This window comes from Colossoma macropomum, unplaced genomic scaffold (genome assembly GCF_904425465.1).
Source record: "Colossoma macropomum unplaced genomic scaffold, Colossoma_macropomum, whole genome shotgun sequence".
Classification (NCBI taxonomy): Eukaryota; Metazoa; Chordata; class Actinopteri; order Characiformes; family Serrasalmidae; genus Colossoma; species Colossoma macropomum.
Genome location: NW_023494790.1, coordinates 10,530,886 through 10,553,581, shown reverse-complemented (window position 1 = coordinate 10,553,581; position 22,696 = coordinate 10,530,886). Strand labels below are relative to the sequence as shown.

At 38.1% G+C, this 22,696-nt stretch overlaps 1 protein-coding gene across 2 annotated transcripts in view; it reads right to left on the bottom strand.

Moving 5' to 3' along the window:
• LOC118809104 (disintegrin and metalloproteinase domain-containing protein 12) overlaps nucleotides 1-22,696 on the bottom strand; it is a 161,796-nt gene that overhangs the window by 43,792 nt on the left and 95,308 nt on the right. For both annotated transcript variants that reach the window (XM_036572089.1, XM_036572088.1), the window contains exons 7-11: nucleotides 18,045-18,110; nucleotides 15,650-15,721; nucleotides 14,058-14,227; nucleotides 13,642-13,726; nucleotides 6,654-6,802 (exon numbers count right to left, since the gene is read on the bottom strand). In XM_036572089.1, the coding sequence (XP_036427982.1) occupies nucleotides 6,654-6,802; nucleotides 13,642-13,726; nucleotides 14,058-14,227; nucleotides 15,650-15,721; nucleotides 18,045-18,110 (542 nt within the window). The remainder of the gene's footprint in view (nucleotides 1-6,653; nucleotides 6,803-13,641; nucleotides 13,727-14,057; nucleotides 14,228-15,649; nucleotides 15,722-18,044; nucleotides 18,111-22,696) is intronic.

The following is a 22,696-nucleotide window of genomic DNA, read 5'->3' as shown; positions in this document are numbered from 1 at the left end:
AATATGCTGTAAGTGTGTGCTGTGTGTTGTATATCCCAGTGACATGCCAGTACAGATCTACACTACATCTGCAGACTCATCTGTACTGCCTGTCCACTGGATCATTGTACACAAAGTTTATCAGCCATTTGCTTCTATACATTTTTTGTTTTGTCATCACTTTGTAGATTAAATATGCCATTCAATAAATAAGCTGATCCAACCAAAGCTTTAAAGACACTCCAGCAACACAATTCACACTCCTTCATTTTAGTAGCAGAAAGAAGCTGAGAAACAATGATTCTAAGATATCTTTTAAACTCAGACTCTGATTCCTGCCATTCTTCCACTTACACTTAAGTGACAGGACTTTTGCTACACAACACAGCACAGTAAAAGAAGCTTAAGGCTTGTAAAGTATTCATCTACCACTGACAGCTCCCCCTGCTTTAAATATGAATGAACACGGATGGCCTCACTTCTGCCTCTATGACCCACCATCAAGAGGAGAGAACTGTGACACAGTGTAAAACTTCTCCTCTATTTCTTTTTCTTTCTCTTTCCCTCCTTTCTGTTTAACATCCACTCTCAGTATGGTGCAGACTAGCTTTGCAACATCATAATCGAACATACTGTGTAACTGTGTTTTTGATGGCTGCAGGCCAAGCCAAACTCACCAGGAAGTATCTAGTCACTGTGCTGTGTCAGCTTGTCTCTGTCTTCAGCACCCACGCTGGAAACCTCCTGAGGCAAACCCTCAAAACTATTAAACAGAGTGGTGCCAACAAACTGGCTGAGGGCTAACACATGTCCTCCACTAAAGCATGCAATGCCAGCTTTACTTTATCTTACAGAATTAGCATCATCAAGCAGATTGAGGCACTTGGAGGAGAGGATTAATTGTTCGTTTCTGGCTATGCAGCCAATAGCAAACTTCCAGCACTCTATCTATGGGTAGAAAGGAATGCTGCAATCAGTTCCAGCCAATGAGAGCACAGCAAGTGGTACTCTCAGAGACTTCCCAGACACAGATGGCAAGTGGCGCAGAGCACAGTGGTATAGTTTAAACTATATATACTAACTCTGTTATCGGATTACCCAGGACACTGTCAATCTGTGTGTGAAATGTTGTGCCTGTGTTGAGCTGCTAGTGAGCAATAAGGGGTGAAAAGAGAGGGGCTGTGAAAAAAACTCACACATCTCTACAAAGTAGAGTGCCGAATTAAAATGGATAGCACAACGGCAGCTTTCATTATATCAAAAAATCGTGTTTGCCCCAATAAAAATTAGTATTAAAATATGCAAGTTTTTAAATGTTATAAGTAAAAATAAGTTTTATTGATTTTATAAGTACAAATAACTTAACACATCCTCTACAGAGAGCACATTTGCATATGTTTATGCAAAATTACTGTTTATCTGCAGAATTTAATATATTAGTAAGAAAATAAAACATAACAAAACATAAAACCTGTGGCCTGTGCAAAAGTTCCACATTTTATATTTTGTTTTATTTTTTCCATTATGTTGAAAGGTAAAAATAAATAAATAGTCATAGTAGAGGTAAAGGTAGTAAAGTAGTAGAGGATGTGTTAACCTTTTCACTTAGAGAATCAACAAAACGTGTCCTTTGGCAGCGCTCAAAACTTTTTCATACTGTATATTCTAGTTATTGAAGAAAAAAATGCATACACTCTTTAAAAAAAGTGCCTTGGAGTGACGCCATAGAGAAATCATTTTACTTCCCTAAAGAACCAAGTGTGTAAATGAGATGTGTGATTGTGAAGAACCTTGGTACAAAGAACATTCACATAATCTAAAGGGTCTTTTTCAATTTAAGAGTTCTTCCTATTATGTGAGGTTCTTTAAACTTTCTGTAAACTTTTTAAAGGTTGTTCACACTCATACATCTCATTTACTAAAAGTTTTCTAAAGAACCACCCAGTGAAAGATTCTTTAGGGAACCAAAAACAGTTTGTCCATTGTGTACAGAATCCTTCCTGGCACCTTTATCTTTAAAAGTGTAGTTTCTCTAAAGCAGGCAGAAATTGCCCTTCATGGCTGCTGTGTAAAGGGGTTAAACCACATGCTCCAGTGGCTGTAATAAAAAGCCTTACGTTGGTTGAAGTAGCACATCAAATGTGTTAAGGCAGCTCTGCAATGCTGCCTCAGCCTCTGGAACTCACATCATTAACAGCTTATGTTAGATGTCAGAAACATTTGCTCAAAAATAAGATGTTACCAAAGTCTGAAGTACATTTCTATACATCTGTTTTCTCAAAAAAATGATCAAAGCATTTAGAGGTAAATTCTGCAATTAAAAATAGCAGAATTAACATTTTCCATTTTGTGTGAAAATGGCTTAAAACGGAGGCATTTCTCTTGAATATCTACCTTCCTGCAGACTTCAGCTTCAGCCCAGACCACACCTGATCTGGGAGTGAACTCTTCAACACGGTAAATGGGTCTCACTTTAGATCAAGTGTAACTGACAACTGTTTAATCACATATTAACAACACATGCAATAACAATGTAACTAGTGGCGATGCACTCTGTTACATATGGATTACATCACTACACCTTCAGTAAATACATGTGTATCAACATCAGATTTTACTCATGTAATTACACAAGTGTATTTTGATGGCAACAGCATTTGTAACAGTATATTAATTATTATCTCATGTATTGTGGATAAGTTACCATTTCATAAAACAAGAACACTATCACATTGAAAATCTGGTACTTTTTTATTTAAACATGAATAAAAATATTAAATATTTGGAATTCTGCAAAATTCCTAGGTCTCTGTGCCTTTTTACAAAAAGCTCAGATTAGTTTATTATTCCTTCCACTGAAACTCATATTCAGATAACCCTCAGGTGGATTTGATCAGGGGCTTTTGCACAAACTTGTGGACTCCATGCCAGCTTGAGAACACGCCGTCATTAAAGCAAAAAAGTTATATTAAATTAGAAAGAAATGCAAAATAGATGTATTTTCTCCAGTGGTCTTAGAGAGGACCCCACTGGAGGTAATTACACACCTCCTGTTATCGATCTTGCTGGAAAAAGAGCACTTCACTTTACACGTGTAATTACATAAGAGATATATGTGGTCATAACTTTCAAGATACACTTGTGTAGTTACACGAGTACAAACTGTAGCTAAGGCATGTGTATTTACATAAGCTGTAATCCATTTGTAACAGTGAAAACATCACAACAGCAGTTAAACTGTTGTTACATGTGCTGTTAAAGTGTAACTATAATATAATATTATAATATTATATAATATTAACTATAATATTATTATAATACTAACAAAATAAATTAGAATTTTAAGTCTTTACCTCCCAAGTTCCAACATGCTGACATTACTTTGCCTCATAATAGGTGAAGCATTCTGAAATACAGTCAGCAGACTTCCTTATAGAATTCCATTACACCAACATCTTTGAAAGTCAGCTCTAGAAATATCCTTACCCCCATGTACTCCCTAGCCTAGAGCATGGTGAACCTTTCTTATATGCTCAGAGCAAAAAGGCTGAACTAGGATCAGCTTCTGTTGCTAACTAAATCCCAGTCCCACCAGCATAAAAGGCACCTGAGTAACAGATGAGAGTGCACAGACAAATGAGGACACTTGCAGCCTATGGGAACGGATGGAAAAGTAATGCCGACATCATGTGTACATGTATGATTTAACTGCCCGTCACAATGAATTATGTTCAGTGTTTAATATCCATTGTCTACTCACACATATCTTCACCATCTATTTAGGATTCATTCATATTTACAACCTATACAAGTCTCCCTCCTGTGGTGTATTTCCTGTCCTGAAATATCCTCACAGCATGGCTATAAAGCTGACTGAACAGCTGCCTGTCAGAGTTTAGTTGTAAATTAGTGCTCCGTACATTTAACATCCCCTCTACCTCACAGCACATGACAGAAAACAAATTAGCAACACATTACATGTGTCCAAATGTTGACATATGATAGCCATCAATGCTGATGTAGTGACTTAGCCTTAATCTGGGGTGTAGGTCAATTGGAGCCAGGATAATGAGGCCTTAGCTAAAGGCTAGTGTGGCTGGCCTTGTGGTTGGGCTCAGCTGACCAAATGGAGCTCATTAGAGTGTAATGAGGCTGGGACTGGTGACGTAGTTGTCTGCGCTAGCTAAACCCTAATAGTCAGACCCAGAAAAAAAGGAAAATTAAGCATGGTACAGGCTGCATTTAATCATTTTATTTTTTTTTAGTTAAATCGCTTGACAGGCTATTTGGTTTTAGTCAGTTTCATTTAGTCTTATCTTGCTATCCTGATCTATGTTTTCTATTTAATGCCATTTTACTAGTTTTGCTTTGCATCACTGAAAAACAGGCAATAAAAATAGCAACACTGGATGTTTACATCAGAGCTAATCCAGCCTTGGATAGACAAGTTTGTGACAGTGGAATGACAAACGGATTGACAGCTTTGACAACTTTAATTACAAAGAGACAAAGTCTCCCACTGAAACTGCTCCTAGCTTTCTGTCACCCACTAACTTCTCAGAATAATTGTCAATGTGCTTCAGAGACTATAATAGGATTCTCTTAACCAGCAATTTTAATTATGTTGTCAACACCTCAGGCTGTAAAGTTACGTAATTTCTAAAACAGGGATCTCTCAGAAGAAACTGCTGTAAAGTAGAATGAGCAAAAAAGGAGAGTAACTACACACTGTCTTCAAGAGTTCCATAGTAAAGAAAATAGTTCTATATAGAACCATGAACACTCAAAGAACCCTTTGCATGATTAAAGGGTTCTTTGCATTGTGAAAGCGTTCTTCAGATTGATGGAGGATGTGTTATATATGGTTCTATATAGCACCAAAAAGGGTTCTGCTATTGTTACAAGCTTGACATCCTAACGGTAGAAGAACCCTTTTGGTACTATATAGAACCCTTTTCAAAAAGCCATCTTCAGCACATTCTCCATAAATCTGAAGAACCTTTTCATGATGCAAAAAAAACCTTTAATCATGCAAACGGTTCTTTGAGTGTTTATGGCTCTATATAAAACCATTTTCTTTACTAAAGAACCCTCTTTTTTAAGTGTGTAATAATCCAGTATGAGATGTATAAGAAATATGTTGATGTCTGCAACACCACTGTGGTACATTTTAATATTGTTAAAAACAACCCTTAGAATATTTGACCAGTTTTTAAATTGATTCCAGGTGACCATTTGGATAGTTTTTTTAAAAAGATAATTGATATTAAATCTTATATATAAAACAAACAAAACCAATCCTGTAGTCTGTTGCCCACAAAATGCTATGGATGCTTTAAGCAAAATAAGTGAGGCCAAGCTATGTAGAATAGTGTTCAGGATAAAATTCTTATGGTCTTTTTTAAACACATTTTTGATAGCCTTATGGGTTCAGATGCATTGGAAATACTAACTACTCATTAGGCACTGACATTTTCCCAAAAAATACTTCTGTATTTTAGACCACTATTCAAGAATCATAACCTAAATCCATCAGCTCTGGGTAACACAAAACCAAGTTCCCTTTTTAAAGTACAATTCTAGAAATAAAAGTATAACTGAAACAGTTATATGACTTCCTGAATGGCGGGCGTATCTGGTATATCTGCACATTTTCAGCCTGGTTTATGAAAGGCCACAGTGCTGGAATAGTATTCATTTCTAGAACGGCTCTAAAATGGTTTGCCACATGTTGAACAAAAAGACAATATTTGTTGGTCTTGTTGACCTGGTCTTTGTGAAGCATGACTTTATGGTGTACTCCAAGGATCTGGATTTGGTCCCCTCTTATTCTCTTTGTATGTACAGCCAATGGGTCATACCATAGCTATGTATACAGTACACATACAAATAAACGACACTGGAGGTCTGGATTGGATTGTCAACTGTTCTTCTAGCATCATAAACCAGATAAAATTTTCCAGTAATAAAATAAATTCTTGCATTCTAGTTAAGTGAACCACAATGCATGATTTCTCAGATTCCTCAGAAGCATGAAATTAAGAATGTTGATTCTGAAGTTCCACTTTTGTCTTACACATATTGCCAAAGTCAGACCCCACCTTTTACTGCAGATTACTAAATCTCTGACTCATGCTTCGCCTTGAATGTTGTAATGTAATAGTCATTTGGATATCTAAAAAACATGTATAGAATGCAACAGCTATGTGTTTGAAAAAGTCAGAAGAAAACAATACATTTTTTCTGGCTACCTTTAGGTATAAATTTTAGAGTTCTTGTTTTCTATGGTTATTTGTATTCCATTTAAATGTGATTAATATTTGTTTGTTAAAATTCTCTTCCTGTAAGCATTTAATGGGCTTGAAATGGGGTTGTGTACAACAATTTTTGAGGTTAATTTCTACTGCTTGCTTTTTTATGCTCTAATTTGCCTGATTGATATATGAATATATTAAAAATAATCACAGTAATACTATTATTATATGCTCCAGCCCTGAACGGCACCCCCTGATTTCACTAATGAGCTCCCCTCCTTGAGAAACAAGGAAACATAATGATTAAAATCACCCTTTCCTTGTTCAAGAGGGGAGCTCATTAGTGAAATCACAGCTGAAAGTGGACTAACTGACAGATCAAGATGCGTATTAGATGATTATACCCTTAGAATGACTTACCCAGTAGATGGTGTCATGATGCAGCCGCCTCTGTCTGCCGTCACCCTGCAACCACACCCCCGCTCTGGTGTGTCATGGTTCATTCCAAAGTTGTGTCCTAGTTCATGGGCCAGAGTAACTGCAGCTCCAAGGGGGTTATCAGAGTGGTCCTGAGAGAGAGACAGAAAAAAGAGAGAGAGAAAGCAAAAGACAAAGTGAGAGTCGCTGTTAATTGCATCCGCACGTGCTCACAAATAAATCACCATCTTCACAGCATGGCACCAAAAACAGCAGTGACACACTTTCATAAGAGTGATCAATTTCATTTCCACACAAGTAAACCCAATTACTCTCCTGCCTTCGCACTGGTATACGGGTCAGGGTCAATTACACTCCAGCTGCCTTCCTAAGATTAGATTCTTGCCAACATCTCCACATGTGCATTTGTTTTCTTTCCACAGAAAACAGCAAAGTGTTGTTTCACATGAGGGGACTAATCGATAAAGCACAAGCACTAACAGCCTATGTAATTACTTATCCACAAACCCATTTAGAGAACCACAAGTCAGGACTGTGCGGTTTATCTAAGTGCTAAATGCTGCCACAACTGAATGTACTATATAACACTGTGTTTGAGTCTCCCCCTCAGCAAGTGGCTAAGTTGTGTAGCAGCACTCTGAGGAAGAGATGTGTATCTGTGTACCCGCGTTAATGTGGGTGCAGATTTATATACATGATGCAGGGCTGGATGTGTGTCTGTGAGCAGACACCAGTCGGACTAATGCTGGTGTTAGCCACAGGCAGCTGGTCCACAGCAGATGTGTTGCTCAGTGAAATGAGGACAATATAATTTCACTAAAACAGCTGACCTTCACACACAGACTGAGAAAGGAATGGAACAGATGGAGGGAGAGAGAGAAAAGAGGAAAGAAATATATAGATGCACACACACACACACACACACACACACACACACACACGTACCTACACATGTAGAATTCCGTCACTGTCGGAATAAAAACCTGTATCTCCAAAATGTTAACTTTACAGGTGAAGGAAAAAAAAGTTAACTTTGAATGGAAGTTTATGGAACAAGATTGTTGTTCAAGTAATTTTGGAGCATTTCTTTTGGTCCATCACTCATCAGTTGATGCTTTCAAATTCAAAAATGGAGACACAAGGTTTGTTGTGGCAGTGATTATATATGTGTTCAGTATATGTACTTCAATATGCCTTTTAAAATATTATTTTTTATTAAGGTGTGACATTTTTATTTTTTTTAGTGTTACATTGTTTTATCCTCTAGATCTCACAGCAGGCTGTGATTTAATGAGGTGAACAATATGATAATTACAGTGATCTTTGACACAAATTACATTTTAGAGACAGTTTTTTTAATCTAAATCTTCCAGTTTTCAATTTGTAAAAAAAAGTTTTACGAAATTACACATCCCTTTTTAGAATAGATCCCCTCAAAGAGGATGAGACTTACAGTGTTCAAACGTGTCTGAAGATCTACAAGGTGTGTCTCTCCATAATGTGCTTATTTTGAACAACAACTAAACATACTTTCAGCAGTGAGGGACCCTAGTAACTTATTAAACCATGTTTTTAATTATTGCACAGGGATTCACGTGAAGTAATGTGGACCTCTTAAAGAGACCACCTGCTTAGAGAGATTTGTTACTCCCTGTACTCTGGAGGCTGGGGTTTCCGCACTCAGACAAGAAATGCTTAGGCATAACTCCTAACACTACTTTAATTAAATAAGATTATAACTAGACAGTTGTTTGTGAACAAACAACTTTAATTATAACTAATAAACAAACTAAGTTGGCTTGACAAAGTCAGCTAATAACACTTCAAATGTTAAACCAGTTGCAGAACACTGCTGACTGTTTCTGATAACTTATTTGCGTTTATATAGTGATTCTAGGTAGCTGCTATGGTGTTGCTACAAGCTTGCTATGGCATTCCAGCTTGTTGTTATGGTGCTACTTGGTGGTTGTTTGGTGGTTGCTAAGGTGTTGCTAACATACTCGAATAATGATGACATAAGTAGTATTGTGTAACAGTAGTATAGTTTAGTAAAGAGTGTATGATATAGTAAGAGTGTATACTGACTGTGGTGGAATAAGAGACATAGGTTTTTAATATGTACGTGGAATGACTCAGTTTCAAGATGTTGACCATTCTCCCATTCGTTCCTTTGAATTTTTTTTTTCTGAATGAATGAACGAATGTTTGAACGAACACTACACAAACACCCTCGGTCAAATTGGTTAAAAAGCACAAACAACCTATTTGGAATGATTTTGACTCTGCCTTATTTCCTCCTACTCATTGTGTTCACCTGGTTCTTGTTAAGTTATTTGTATAAACCACACTGACTGTGTTGCAAAGTCTTTTATGCATTATTGTCTGTACAATTCCAAGCTATGTTCCTGAGTTCCTGTATTTCCTTCTGGGTGCTTCCTTCTTTCTAATCCCTTGATTTCTTTAGTGCTCTCTATATCCTGTTCTTAGTTTACTATGTTCTGTTCTGTTCTAATTCTGACCTGTTCCACCTTGTTTTCTTTGATTATGGATTACCCGTTGCTGACCCTGAAGGCCTATATGCCCCCTCCGCTGTAGATTATGCTGATCATTGGATTTATACTAATAATCATGTCTTGTGCTTCCATCCATCTGCCTCAAGCTCCCAGTTGTTACATCATTTGACCACAAGCTCTTTTCCCACATCACACTTCGGTCACTATCATGCCTTCTGGTAGCCCCAGATATCGTTCTTTTTGAGTAGCTGTTTCTTTTGTGCCACCTCTCCCCTCATACATGCTGGCATCATATCGAGAGCTTGTCTGCTGCACCCTCACTTTGCTTACTACTACTTTAGAGCTCCTTCAAAGAAGTCATGACTTTCCTCTTCTCCTTCTTGTTTCATGGAGAATGTTGTCAGTACTGACCTTTTCTAGGCAGTGTGGTCTGATGTAGCTTCCATTTCCTAATCATTGAATCAACAGATCATACAGGGGCATTCAAACTCATACTGTCCAGTAATCTTTCCCTTATCTTAATGTCTGCATTTTATTTCCTTTTATGTTTTAGTCTTCTTTAGTCTTCATTTTCACAGCAGTTCTTCAGACTCACAATCTGAATATTCATCCCTTGACTCACTATTAGAAGGCAACTGTATGCCAATTAAAGCAAGTGTTTCATAGATTAGGCCTTATATGGCATAGGATTGAATATTTTTGCAAATAGCATATTTCAGTTTCTATTTTTTTAATCCACAGAGAACACGATTTCAGTTTTTGCAATTCAGTAAAATGAGAGAATTTCTCCAAAGAGCTAGAAAGAAAGAGAGAGAGAAAGCGTGAGACAGAGTGAGAACGAAAGAGAAAAGTGTGAGAGATTCATAAAGAGAATAATGTTAAATAACTTGGAGTGAGGAGAGAAGCAGATGAAACAGAGAGTTTATGAGTTGGAGAGAGCAGACGGTTGTCCAGCTGTCAGCTTTAGCTCTGTTCTGTTAAGGCAGTATTTGATACTAAAGCATGAGACAGGAGACAGGAGGAATTATGCATATGATTAATATGGGGGGTTGGAGGTATCTCCCTTTCCAGGTCATGCACTGCAGGTGAGTAATTCTTAAAGGAATGCTCCACCATTTTTCATATCTAGTCTCTATCTTCTGCATCTGTATCACACAATAGATTACCACAGATATTATTTTACATTTTCTGTACCTATAAAAGAACAGAAAACTGTATTAATGGAGCGAAAGGATTCCTTTAAGACATACTTACACCATCACACAGTGAAAGTAAAAGCTGAGTGTATGAATGACTGTTACTGTTGTTATTTTACTATGCTCTATTCCTCAGTCTCAATGAGTATGTGGATTAGTGTAGGCCTATATATGTTTCATTCTTTTATCATGTTGACTGTTGTGAAAAGTGATGTAAAGAACAGTGATACTGAATAACAGTGGGCTGAAAACAAGGAATTATTTGATGAGTCTTGTTTACATGCTACTTGTACATGTGGGTCCAGGTATAAAAAAGTTTGGGAACCCCTGCACTACCATATGTGCAGAGTTCAACATGTCACCCCGCTGAGCTGAAAACAGCAGAACAAACACTTCTACCAGAAAAAAATCACTTATCTTTCATAGACATGTCAAAATACACACAACTCTGATGGTCAACTTTCTTCACTTCTTAAAGGGGTTTCTTTCATTTGTATAAAATAACTGTTAAATAATGCTAATTATTTAAGTATTTTATGTAGTAAAACCAACTGTTAGCTTTCTAAGTATCACTGCACGCATGCACAAATAAACAAGTGCATCAACCAACCGTTACATGCAAAAGTTTGAGCACTACTGGTCAAATTATATGTTTTGTTGATTTTCTAATCAACATAGAGGATGTGTTAACCTGAAACCACATCCTTTACAGGAAACAAACTGATATATGGCATTTCTTTCTGAGTTTAACATATTAGAAGAAAATAAAGCATAAAATGGCTTCTGCTTATATATGCTTGGCATTTTTAGGCAAATAGACAGTAATTGTGCATTAAAATGTGCAGAAGTGTGTTCTCTGTACAGGTAGAGGATGTGTTAACTTATTCCTCCCAACTGCCAAAATCTCCTGATTCTGGTCTCTATGTGGAGAATGTGTTCTCCCTGTGTTTATGTTCAGCTTCATGGTTAAATGACCTCAGGAGGATTTTTTGTTTAAAATAACTCTTCTAATAAGAAAAAATGATGTCTGTGAGATCACAGAACATCACAACCTTTGGTGAAATACTGTTTACATCAGCAGTGATGCCATTCAGTCAAATAGCTAAAACAAACTATGCCATGAAAGTCTGCAAAAAAGTTAGCAAATGGCTAAAACATGGACGGAGAGAGCATCCGCTGAACGAGTCAATGTAGAAAACACACAGTTTATATAAACCTTTGATATCATTCTGCTCTGTTGAATATGGATGTTTTCCCTAATTTCTAATGCTAGGCAATGGAAGCTGCAGAGACATCACTCATTGGGTCTCATTGTATTCAGTCCAGTGTGGCTCCCTTTCCAGGGCCCCCGAGAGCACTCTGGTTTCTTGCAGGCAGCAGGAGGGAAAAATAGGGGGGGATTGAGACTAATGGCAGTGTTGAGCCATGTTGATCTGTAATGGAGGAGGCCGGCAGAGCCATCGCTCAGCGTCCGGACACGCCGCTCGCATCTTTAATCAACCTGCCAAAGCCTTAGCATCTGCACTATGCACAAAGCCACCACAACCATCCGCGACATTCCGGAACAAGGAGTAACCAGAGAAAGAGAGATTCCGGAATTGGCAATGCCATTCTAGAACTGACGACTTCTAATGACTTAATAAAGGGCTGGAATAAGAAGAGGGGCAACGTTTCATTCCACAGCTGTAGCCTCATCACTAATCACTCCCAGAACCGAGCTTACAGTGCTTTCTGCCTCTCGGGTGGATATGATGTTTCCCCTGCCGACCCATCGTTTGTTCTGCCTCATTAGAAAGTAACAGCCGTGTCTCATGTAATCGATACATTTGGGTAATTTATGGGGAGTATCTTTGGAGGACAGTGACATAATGCTTTCAGCAGGCATAGCAGGGTGGGGAACAGTAGAACAGTACAGAGGTCTTCATGTTAATAATTGAAGTATGAATATAATTTCTATATACTTTCAACTGGCTAGGACAACATTGAGAGAAAAAAATTACAGAAGAATTGCAGTTCAATAAGTAAAAAAAAGCAAATCATTGACCTTCACATGCTCGGTGTACTCATTGGAAAACTTTCTTACAAAAATGGCAAAATCCCATTGACACTACATCCCCTTCTCCAAAAAAGCTGGGATGCTGTGCATGTAAATAATGTAAATGTAAATAGATACAGAATGCAATGATGTACAAATCATTGTCAAGTGCAAGTCACCCATGCCATGTGCACTAATGCACACTCATACCATCACAGATGCTGGCTTTTGAACTGTGCACTGATAATAAGCCAGGTGGTCCCTCTCCTCTTTAGCCTGGTGGACATGGGTTACATGATTTCCAAAACTAATTTCAAATTTTGACCCATCAGTCCACAGGGCACTTTTTCACTTCACGTCACTCCATCTTAAATGAGCTTGGGCCCAGAGAAGGCGGCGGTGTTTCTGGATCCTGTTTTTACACAGTTTCTTCTTTGGCTGGTAGAGTTTTAACTTGCATTTGTGGATGCAGTGATGAACTGTGCTCACAGACAAATATTCCTGAGTGATTTCCACTACAGAATCGTGTCTGTTTTTAATGCAGTACCACCCTGAGGGCCCGAAGATCACAGACAGCGAAAATTGGTTTTAGGCCTTGTTTCTTGCATACAGAGATTGATCCCGATGCTCTGAATCTTTTAATGATACTATCAACCATATGATGAAGTTCTTTGTTATTTTACGCTGAGAAATGTTATTGATAAATCGCGCAGTCTTTCACAGAGTAGTGAACCCTTCTCTATCTTTACTTCTCAATGCCTCTCTGCAATGTTCTTTTTAGCATTACTTAACTTTACCAGTCTTTTGTTGACCCTGTTCCAACTTTTTTGAAACATATTGCTGGCATCAAATTCAAAATGAGCAAATATTGTTCAATAATCAATAAAATTTCTCAGTTTCAACATTTGTTGAAATGCTAACTTTGCCCTATTTCCAATTAAATATAGGGTTTAAATGATTTGCACATCGTTGAATTTACTTTTTATTTACATTTTGCACAGCACCCCAACTTTTTTGGAAACAGGATTGTAAAAAGATTTTTTTTTGTCAAAAAAGCCTAATTTAGGGTACATTATCCATTTTGAAAAGCATTTATTTTGCATGTGCATGGAAAGTCATATTAGGATAAGTCAGTCCAATACTCTAAAAAATAAATACAAAAAAGGTCTTTCAGATTTAACCTAAATAATGAACTTTTTTTAATACATGATTGATATGCCCCTTACCATGACGATACCGCCTGACTGCTCAGCCGTACACATGCTCATAATGGGAGCCATGCCAATAGTGGTGCCCTGGAAATACACACCACTGTGGAGAGGAAGAGAGAGATAAAACATGATAAAACATGCATATCCACTTCATGTTCTGTTTCCTTGTAACATTTAGAGAAGTTCACTAAAGATCCTTTAGTCACAGGCTTGTTTTGGTAATTGTAGGACAGGCTTGCAGAACGTGTTTATGTGGTTATAGGCTCTATCAGCATTTTTAATGTATTTTGAATATTCATACGCATTCCTAAAAACATCACTTCAGTTAACAAAAGATGTACTGTATAAATGTAGGCTGTAAAGATGTATTTTACTGTTGTGTCCTTAAAAAGTCATGTCCATGGCAGCTGATTAAGCCCCTGTCTCCTAACCTGATGAGCTGAGCGTTGTCATGGGGTCTCTGTGGTAAAAGCTTGAGTTTCCTCCAGTCCAGAAATTCGTGCAGCGTGGTGAAAGGGTCCTGGGTGACAGGACATTTGTCTGAGTCACTCCACACCTCCAAGCCCACCAGAGCCACACGGATATTCAATGCCCTGTAGAACTATAGCACAGACAGAGCCAGCTATTAGCAGATGCATTAAACTATGTTCTGGACTTCTTAAAGGAAAACATTATGAAAAGTGATGCTAATCATTCAAGAGTTCTATGTACTGAAGCCAAAGGGTTCCCTAAACTGACACATCTACCCACACAGATCCTGAAGAGTTCAGCTTCATGGAGAATTAAAAGTTAGCACTATGAAAGTCAAAGTACAACTAGCAGAATGTGCTGGCTACTGGTCTCTATTTGAAGAATATCAATGACACCTCAATGAATACTCTTCCTATGTCCTTGTTAAGTTTTTTAGCTGAATGAGCGGTGTCAGTTCTCCATTACCAACACACAGTTCTCATACTATATGTCAAAGTTTGCCCATTCCAGTCCTTATAGATCTGCAAAGCACTGCAGAATTTAGCTTTTTCCCTGGGGGGCCTGATAGTGTGCTAGAAACAAACTGTGCACTCGCTCTGTTGTTGGTTTTCTGTTATCAGTTTTTCTCTCATTGATTTTACCAAACAAATGAATGTAAGTCAGTGAAACTGAGCTGGTTGTGTTGTTTAATTACTTCACTGAGTACATCTTACTCAATTGAGCATCTTTAAAGCTACTTAACGCAGTTGCATGGAACCACAATAACAAGCAATAAGTAAATCCAACATTTCATTTTTGGGTAATATACAAAAATAATGAGTCTATTTTATTAAAATTTACTCAAATCACTTTTGTGTAATTTAATTGAAATTCTTCAAACAGCACTATGTAATTTTTTTGTTGCATTACTGAGTATAGAGAAGAAGAACACACTAAAACATGGTGTGTGTGTGTGTGTGTGTGTGTGTGTGTGTGTGTGTGTTGTGCGCTGCTGTGAGTTGCCCTGTAAAGCCTGAAATAATCATTTAAAAGTCAGAGGTACTGGGACAGATTTGGTGGGAGTGTTTCAGGATTTTATGTATTAATGTCACAGACTCTAAAAGAAAGTCAGACTCAATGTTTAGGTCTCAAATGCAAAATCAACATTATACAGATGAAGATACGATGACAATAGTAGACAATTCACTCACATCCTCAGAAGACACGTCTTTCACCAAGTTTTGACTGAATTCTTTTCAAACTCTCTTTCAGCACTCTAACAAAAGTCAGATTCATCTGCTTGTGTGGATCCGAGGCGCAACCAACTTTACAAAACGTTCTTTCGCATGTTGCGTGCAATCACATATCTCCAAATCCCCAAATCCTACATAGTGTTGCGTTACGTAAATATTACTCAATCAACTATTTTAGAGGCTACACAACATAGTTGAGTGGAAACACTTGACATATCATTTTTAAGCAAATCAAGCATTTGATTTTTTCAGCTGGGGCCTTTCAAGACTGGAATTGCAGCTACTGAAATAAACTATGGTAGCATGTCAGTCAGGTTTACCTTGTCCACGTAGTTGGCAATCTCAGCCAGTCTCTGCTTCACTTTCTCCACATCTTTGCCCTGTTTCTGGTACTGAAACCAAAGAGGGACAGAAAGCTGTATGTTTTACTCTGCTCAAATGTTCTTCTACATTGACGTTTGTAAATGTCACATGAGGCAAACGATTTTCCAGTTCAGCACAGATGTTAAGGTTGTTCTCCATGTTTTGGCAGAGTGGACATGCTGGGCTTGCTGTTCGGGCCGTCAGCCGAGGGAACATAAAAGGGGTTTCACAGAATCAAAGCATGGAAAGGGTTCTTCCATGTTCTGTATGATGACTACCTTTTGAGTATTGCAAGCTAAGGGTTGAGACTCATAGCGGAAATTGACCACAGCTGCTAATGTGGTTCCAAAAACGTATTATTACTATTATTATAATAATATATTATTATTATTTTTATTATTATTTCACAATATTCCTCTCAGCCTAAAGAGCCTAAAGTTATAACTGGTGAGGTATCTTACAGCTGCATATGTAACACCAAATGTCCCCATATATTCACACTTCTGCTTCTAATTCTTATAACTACATAACATAAATATATATCACTTTTATAATAGTTACTGAATAATTCATAGTAGTTATCAAATAATTCATAGTAGTTAGTTAATAATAGAGTAACTCCAGTTAACTCAGTTAAATAACTAGTATGTAGTTAAATATCTAGTACGTTCCCTGAACATCAACAAGTTTTAAGAATTATCCATCAACTAGAACTCAATGTTGTGCAGCAATGTGTGAAATACCCCCTGGTATTCAGGGGGGTCTCATGCTAATTAGCTACTCCAGCATTGGCTGGCTCCTAAACTATTTTCCACAGCTCCACTGGTGGTAGCTTCACTGGCAGCAAAATGTTTGGTTTAACAATTCTTTTTTCGGAAATGTTCTAGTTTCATAATGCGGCCTTCCAAATAACAACTCAGATTCTGCACATCTCTTCCTGTGTCTTCAGTTTGGGAAATGGGTAAAAATTCACCCTTTCCAACAAACACAAAGTTTTCAGATGTGCTGCAGCATATTGTAAAGTTTTTCAGAGGTATCCTGGGCATAGTTGCAGTTGCTCGGCTATGAAGGACCATCTTCGTGAACTATCTGCAACAGTGCCACCCATTAGGTAAGATTATCAAAGACAGAAGCTGTTTTGTGGGTGAAGCAGGCTAAACAGTGAGTGGCTATTTTTACCTAACGGGCAGCATATCATCATAAAAAAAATTATTTTCAGGGACCCCCTCTATAATTTTTATTTTTCAGACATTCAGGCAGTCCAAGAGGTTAATTAGGGGGTCCCAGAATTCCCTGTAGCCCTTGTATTTCGCACCTTGTTATGCAGAGCTATACCTAAATACTTGGTAAAATGTTTTAATAGGCATCAAAAGACTACTCACTTAAAGAGCCCATTTCCAACATTTTGTTGTATTTTATATTTTTCCCTGAGATCTACATGACACTTATGTAGTTTTATGTACCCAAAATAGTCATAATTCATTTTCACATTACCATTTTTCAACCACTCTTCATTCTTTAGAACTGAACAGGGATTTTTTGTTACTGTACCTATATGGCTACTGTAAATAACCTCTGTTTTGATTGGCTGTCCTGTATTCCTCATTGAAAAAGCAGTGTGACCTTAAAAACTTCTTATAACATTACTATGACTGAGTGGGGCTAAGCCGCTATAGGTTGAATAGGTGGATGTGTAAAATATGAATGTGTTAGTTTTGTGATACTGCAAAAACAATGCAATGAATTCAAAACAGGCGGTTTCCTCAAATGTCTGGAACCTTAACAACATATACATGCCACATCAAACTCTTCTATTATAAAAAAGAGGAAATTCCATGACATACACCCTTTAAAGAGAAGTACCTCCAGACAGGTTCAGCTGGAACTCATTTGGAAAGAAACATTTTTGAATACTGCATTTAAAGGACATAAAGTTACTAAGGGGCAGTTTTAAACAGACAAATTGGACAAGGGTCAAGTGGCTGCAGCTGGAGGTCTTCTGTTCCTGTCTGACTCCAGAGTAATGACCCTGAAGTGCTACTTAAACAATCCTTCACCCCAGTGACCAGCATCTGCAGTGTGAACCACTGAATAAACTACACTGCTTCACCAAACTGACATCTGCCACCCAAGCCTCCTCCCTTTAGCACCCTAACAAGAGTTCAGAGTGCATAGCCCTGACCTTAGGGTCAAAGCGTCAAGACGTTGTAGCAACACCACTTCTTCATTCTCACGTCTTTGCCAAAACACACGGACAGAGCAGGGTGATTTTGCTTTTTTCTACAGAGGAGGTGGAGCGCTTCTCTTTGACTGATAGAGAGAGACGGTTGAGGAGTATTTTTGGTTACCTACCTCACGGTTGTCTGCCACAATGATCAGCTCTACATATTTAGTGTTGCTCTGGGCATGTCTCTTGTGCTGCAGAATGAAAGAAAGGAGAGAGAGGACAGAGGGAGGGAGGAAAAAGAAATAGAAAGAAACAGAAGGAGAAGGAGAAGGAGAAAAAGGAAAGGAAGGAAAATGGAAGAAGCAAGAAGGGAAAATGAAGGATAAATATGAGAGACCTGGTGCACATTTTCAATGCATTGCACAGAAGGACAGACTGAATAAAACATGTAAAGCATGAACTAAAAACTTAAAGGTATTTTCTAAAGAGCTCCAACCCAAAAGCACTGTCTATCTTCTCAAAGCTGTGGAGGTTATAATCCCAAACTCTTCAGTGAATGGGATTTCCACTGAAAGAGCTGTTCGGGATTGTCCTTCGTGTCCTTGGTGGGTTGAAACACAACGGTCATCATCTTTGCCTTGCAATCCTTTTCTGTGAACACTTCAATTCAACAGCTCCAAAAGATGACACTAAATATTGAATTTATTTTTGTGATGCTTAAAGAAATGATGTTGATGCACATCATTTACCACAAGGTTTTCTTATATTGACCCTTTTTATACACACAGTCTTGCTAAAGCAGTTCATATGATACATTTAAAGATCAACATTTATTACATAAGTAAAAGAATGTGTTGTTTGGTATTAAATCCTAACAGGCTTTCCTAAACAAATCTTTCATTACAGAAAAAACTTTCAGTCTCATGCAGACAAAAAAAGTGCTGCATGCACTAAAATAAGTAAATGCAGTGTTTAAAGGAACGAGGCAAAATAACTTGAAAGGACTGGCTAGCATTCAGTTTGGATAGCAAGTATGTAGAATGTATACTGTTAGAAATAAAGGTGCTGTGCAGGTATATTTTTCGTTCATCAAGGTACAAACAATGTAAATGTTCCCTCAAAGGTACAACAGTGTTTTTAGGGTCCAATTGTGTACTTTAAATATGTTTTTCCCAGGTAAAAAGTACATATTTGTACCTTTTCATAATCTAATGTTTTAAAACAGAACAATAAAATAAAAAGCCTGGAGACGAGACGGGGTGTGTGGAGTCAATACAATTTAGAAAATATAATTTCAATGGATTATGGTACAATTATGTTCACTGACTAAAGGTACTGAGATGCACCCTTGAAGGTACGAGCCCAGTGACAAGAGGCGTACTGCTCCAGTGACAGTTTTATACCTTTATTTCTGAGTGTAGCTTAGCTTACTGTAGCGATCAGACCCTCCGTGTATGTGTGGGCAGAGCATTTGAGGCTGAGATTACAACCCATAAATAGCAATGTGCAAACCACATGCTTGAATTATCAATTTTTTGCCTCAAATCATTTTGAGTTGATTAGTAATCTCAAATAAGTTGTTTCTAACAATGTATGGCATGTTGATATCTATAAAAGTATATATATACACACACACACACACACACACACTATATCTTAGGGGCCGAGTGCAGATATTAACCCAACGTTGCTCCAGTCACTTTGAGTTCAAACAGGATGAGGTGAACCACTGTGTTGATGTTCTCATATGTTCTCCATCCTTGGCCAAATCTTGCACTGTGAACTGAACTCTCAAGCTTTTGACTCTGTATCTTTGACTATCTTGACTCTGGGACTCTGGCTAACAGAGGGATGTTACGCTACATAAATCACATCTACTACAGCCATCTTATAGTCCCACTGTGCACCTTACAGCTATCCAAGCCTCAACATGGGGCCAAGCTTTGTCACAGAAGCTTTGTTAGCGAAGATCCGTGCACTGCATAGGTGAAAAAAAGTTTAGAGCTGCTTTAAAAGAGGCAGATCACTCAAGTTTAGTCCAAGAGGACTACAGTACTTCAGTGTTTTCCCTATCTGAGTTAACCAGCAATTTGTAAAACCATTCAAAACATTAATCAGGTGTGCTGGAACATGAAACTTAGAGCCAGCTACAGAGCCAGTATCAGAATTTGTATAATGGTTGGGCTAAGCAGACATACAGAACTGCATGTACAAAGAAACCTCTACCTTTGGGGATGGACAAGTTAAAAGGCCTTCATGTTACTACTTTCCTAGTTTTGTTTTTTATGATGTGTGGGTTTATGTACCAAAACCAGGCATAATTAAGTTTTACATGACAATTCTGTAATGATATAACTGTGTCTTTAAGACTGGTATGCATATTTACTCTTTTCTGATTGGCTGCCTTGTTTTGTGTCCCATTCAAAAAGGAAATCCAGATGAAACACTACTTATAGCTTCATTGTCAATGGGTGGGGCTAAACTGCTGTAGGCAGAATAGGTGGGTATATCGTCGCTGTCCAAAGAAAAGAAGTATCTCCAAAATGGTAACTTTACAGGAGAGGTCAAAAACATTCTTTACTTTCAATGTAAGTCAATGTAAAGATATTTTATCCAAGTATTTTTAGAGCATTGCTAGTGGTCCATTCAACATGAAAGAATAAATGTTTTTCTTTGGACAGGGACGATATGTAAAAGGGTTTGCCACATCGCAAATACGAGAAATTCAAAACATGCTGATTTGCAGTTTAGTCTCCATTAGCAGTCTGAAGTCTGGAGTAGAACTTTAAAAGTGTTTACATCCTACATCAAATTTTTACTTAAAAAGCAAGAAAAATGATACGGGCCCTTTTATAAGAATCAAATTGAACAGAAGACTGGAAAACTACAGGCTGCCCTCTGAGTTTTGATGCCCTTTGAATGCCTTTGTACACTCTGGACTAATATCACTCTTTGAAAAGCCACCATTCCTTTTTGTTTCAGTGACTAATCTATTGAATGGGTATAAAAGCATCCATGACACCTTTTGCATTGAGAGTGACTGTGATTGCTGCTCTTAGCACGCCTAAATTCCACCACAGCTGTGTCTGTACGACAGAGGCTGACAGCGCTGCGTGAACAAAACCTGAAAATGTCTCTTTGTTTCAGAGCTGTGACATTTGCTAGAGGTGAAAGAGAGGTCTGCACAGAAATCAGCGCCTTTAGGTGTGTTTGTACGTGAGGGGGAGAAAAAAGGGGATAAACCTTTCGTCGTAAATCCCACAAATGGCCGGCTCTGTGAAAGCCCTGCTGGGCATTGTGCTCCTGACAGACATTAGAAGCTGAGCCTGAGTCATCACGCCAATCTCCAGCCCCTTTCTAACAATCTGCATTCAACCAGCACAATGCCTGTCACATTAACCCATCTCAGTGCTTATCTACTGTATTAGGAACCTGGCTGTTAATGCTCAGTTGGACAAAACTAGGAACAAATTGGACCCCCCCCCCAGTCTCAGTCTGAAAAGTAAGACTAGTTCACAAGGTTTTTCTGTCCTTCCACAAGGTCAGCATATGGGGTCCTCAATGTATGACATATTAACAGAGACAAAAATACTTCTAAGCAATTTTAACATCCATGAACTTATCTTTCTCTTTTCATCCATGCATTGCAGCACCAGTTTGAAGCTCATATAGCCAGTTATGGATTCAGTTTGCTAATAAAATGGGTCCTACTGCCATCGTGGACCACTTAGATACAACATATTGCCACTAGAAGAACGGATATGGATAAATCAGGTGCACTTATGTATCTACAGTCACTCAGTGCTGATATGGAGCCAAGTACTAAAACGCAATAGTTAAAGATGAAGTATGGGCTTATACCGTTAATAATAGAGCTATCCCCCGTGTGTTAAACCATAGCCACTTAATGTATGTGGTATTATAAAGGAGGGTGAATGAAACGCAGCCTAAAGACACAGTTGTACTCCATTTCACCCCATATACAGAGATAACACAGCTGATATCGAAGAATTAATGATGAAACTGACTATAAAATGGATAGTTACGGTCCTAAAAACTGATTGGCTTAATGTGTGTGGTATTCGGTCAGATGTAGCGTCAAACCCAGGCTGAATCCCAAACGACTCCGTTTTCCCTAAATAGTGTGCTATGAAAGTTTAGAAATTCTGGCCTCTATAGCCAAATAGTACATTGTTTGTCGAGTATGGATGTGGCTGAGTACCAAATGACTATTTCTTGTCTATATTTGCCCCGTTGGGTGCAGGATCCAGTATTTAAATTCCAATATAGTGCACTATGTAGGGAGCAGGGAACCATTTGAGATTCAGCCCCAGCGTGAGAAGAGCGACGCCGCTGGATTGGTGCTAAATAAGACTCATGGTGGTAATTTAAAAGTAAATATAAAGCGAAGGTAAAAAAAAAGTTAAAATAATAAAATGACCGCAATATACAGCAGTGGGCAACTGAACGTTCTCCTCATTCAGGGGCCCATGGTTGCTTGGCAACGATACCATACTATAAAGGAGCTACATTTCTTGGCACAGGGAAGGGAGTTTTAAGAACACCCTTCCAGTGACAAAATCGAGAACCCACGGCCTCTCGTGGCTTATTGCTTTAATAGACTACACTGAAGGTCCTGTGAGGTACATAGAGGATGGTCTTCTGGTGACTTTTGTAAAACAAAACTAAAAATGTAATTCATGATCCCAGGCAAAGCCAGTGTGCTACAAACCTCCATGGTTACAGCAACAAATGCAGATTAATTTATATAGTCTGTTAAACTAGACAAATTAAATTAGGTCACTGGTCTGTCAGATCTGCTCTGTGCATGACTAGA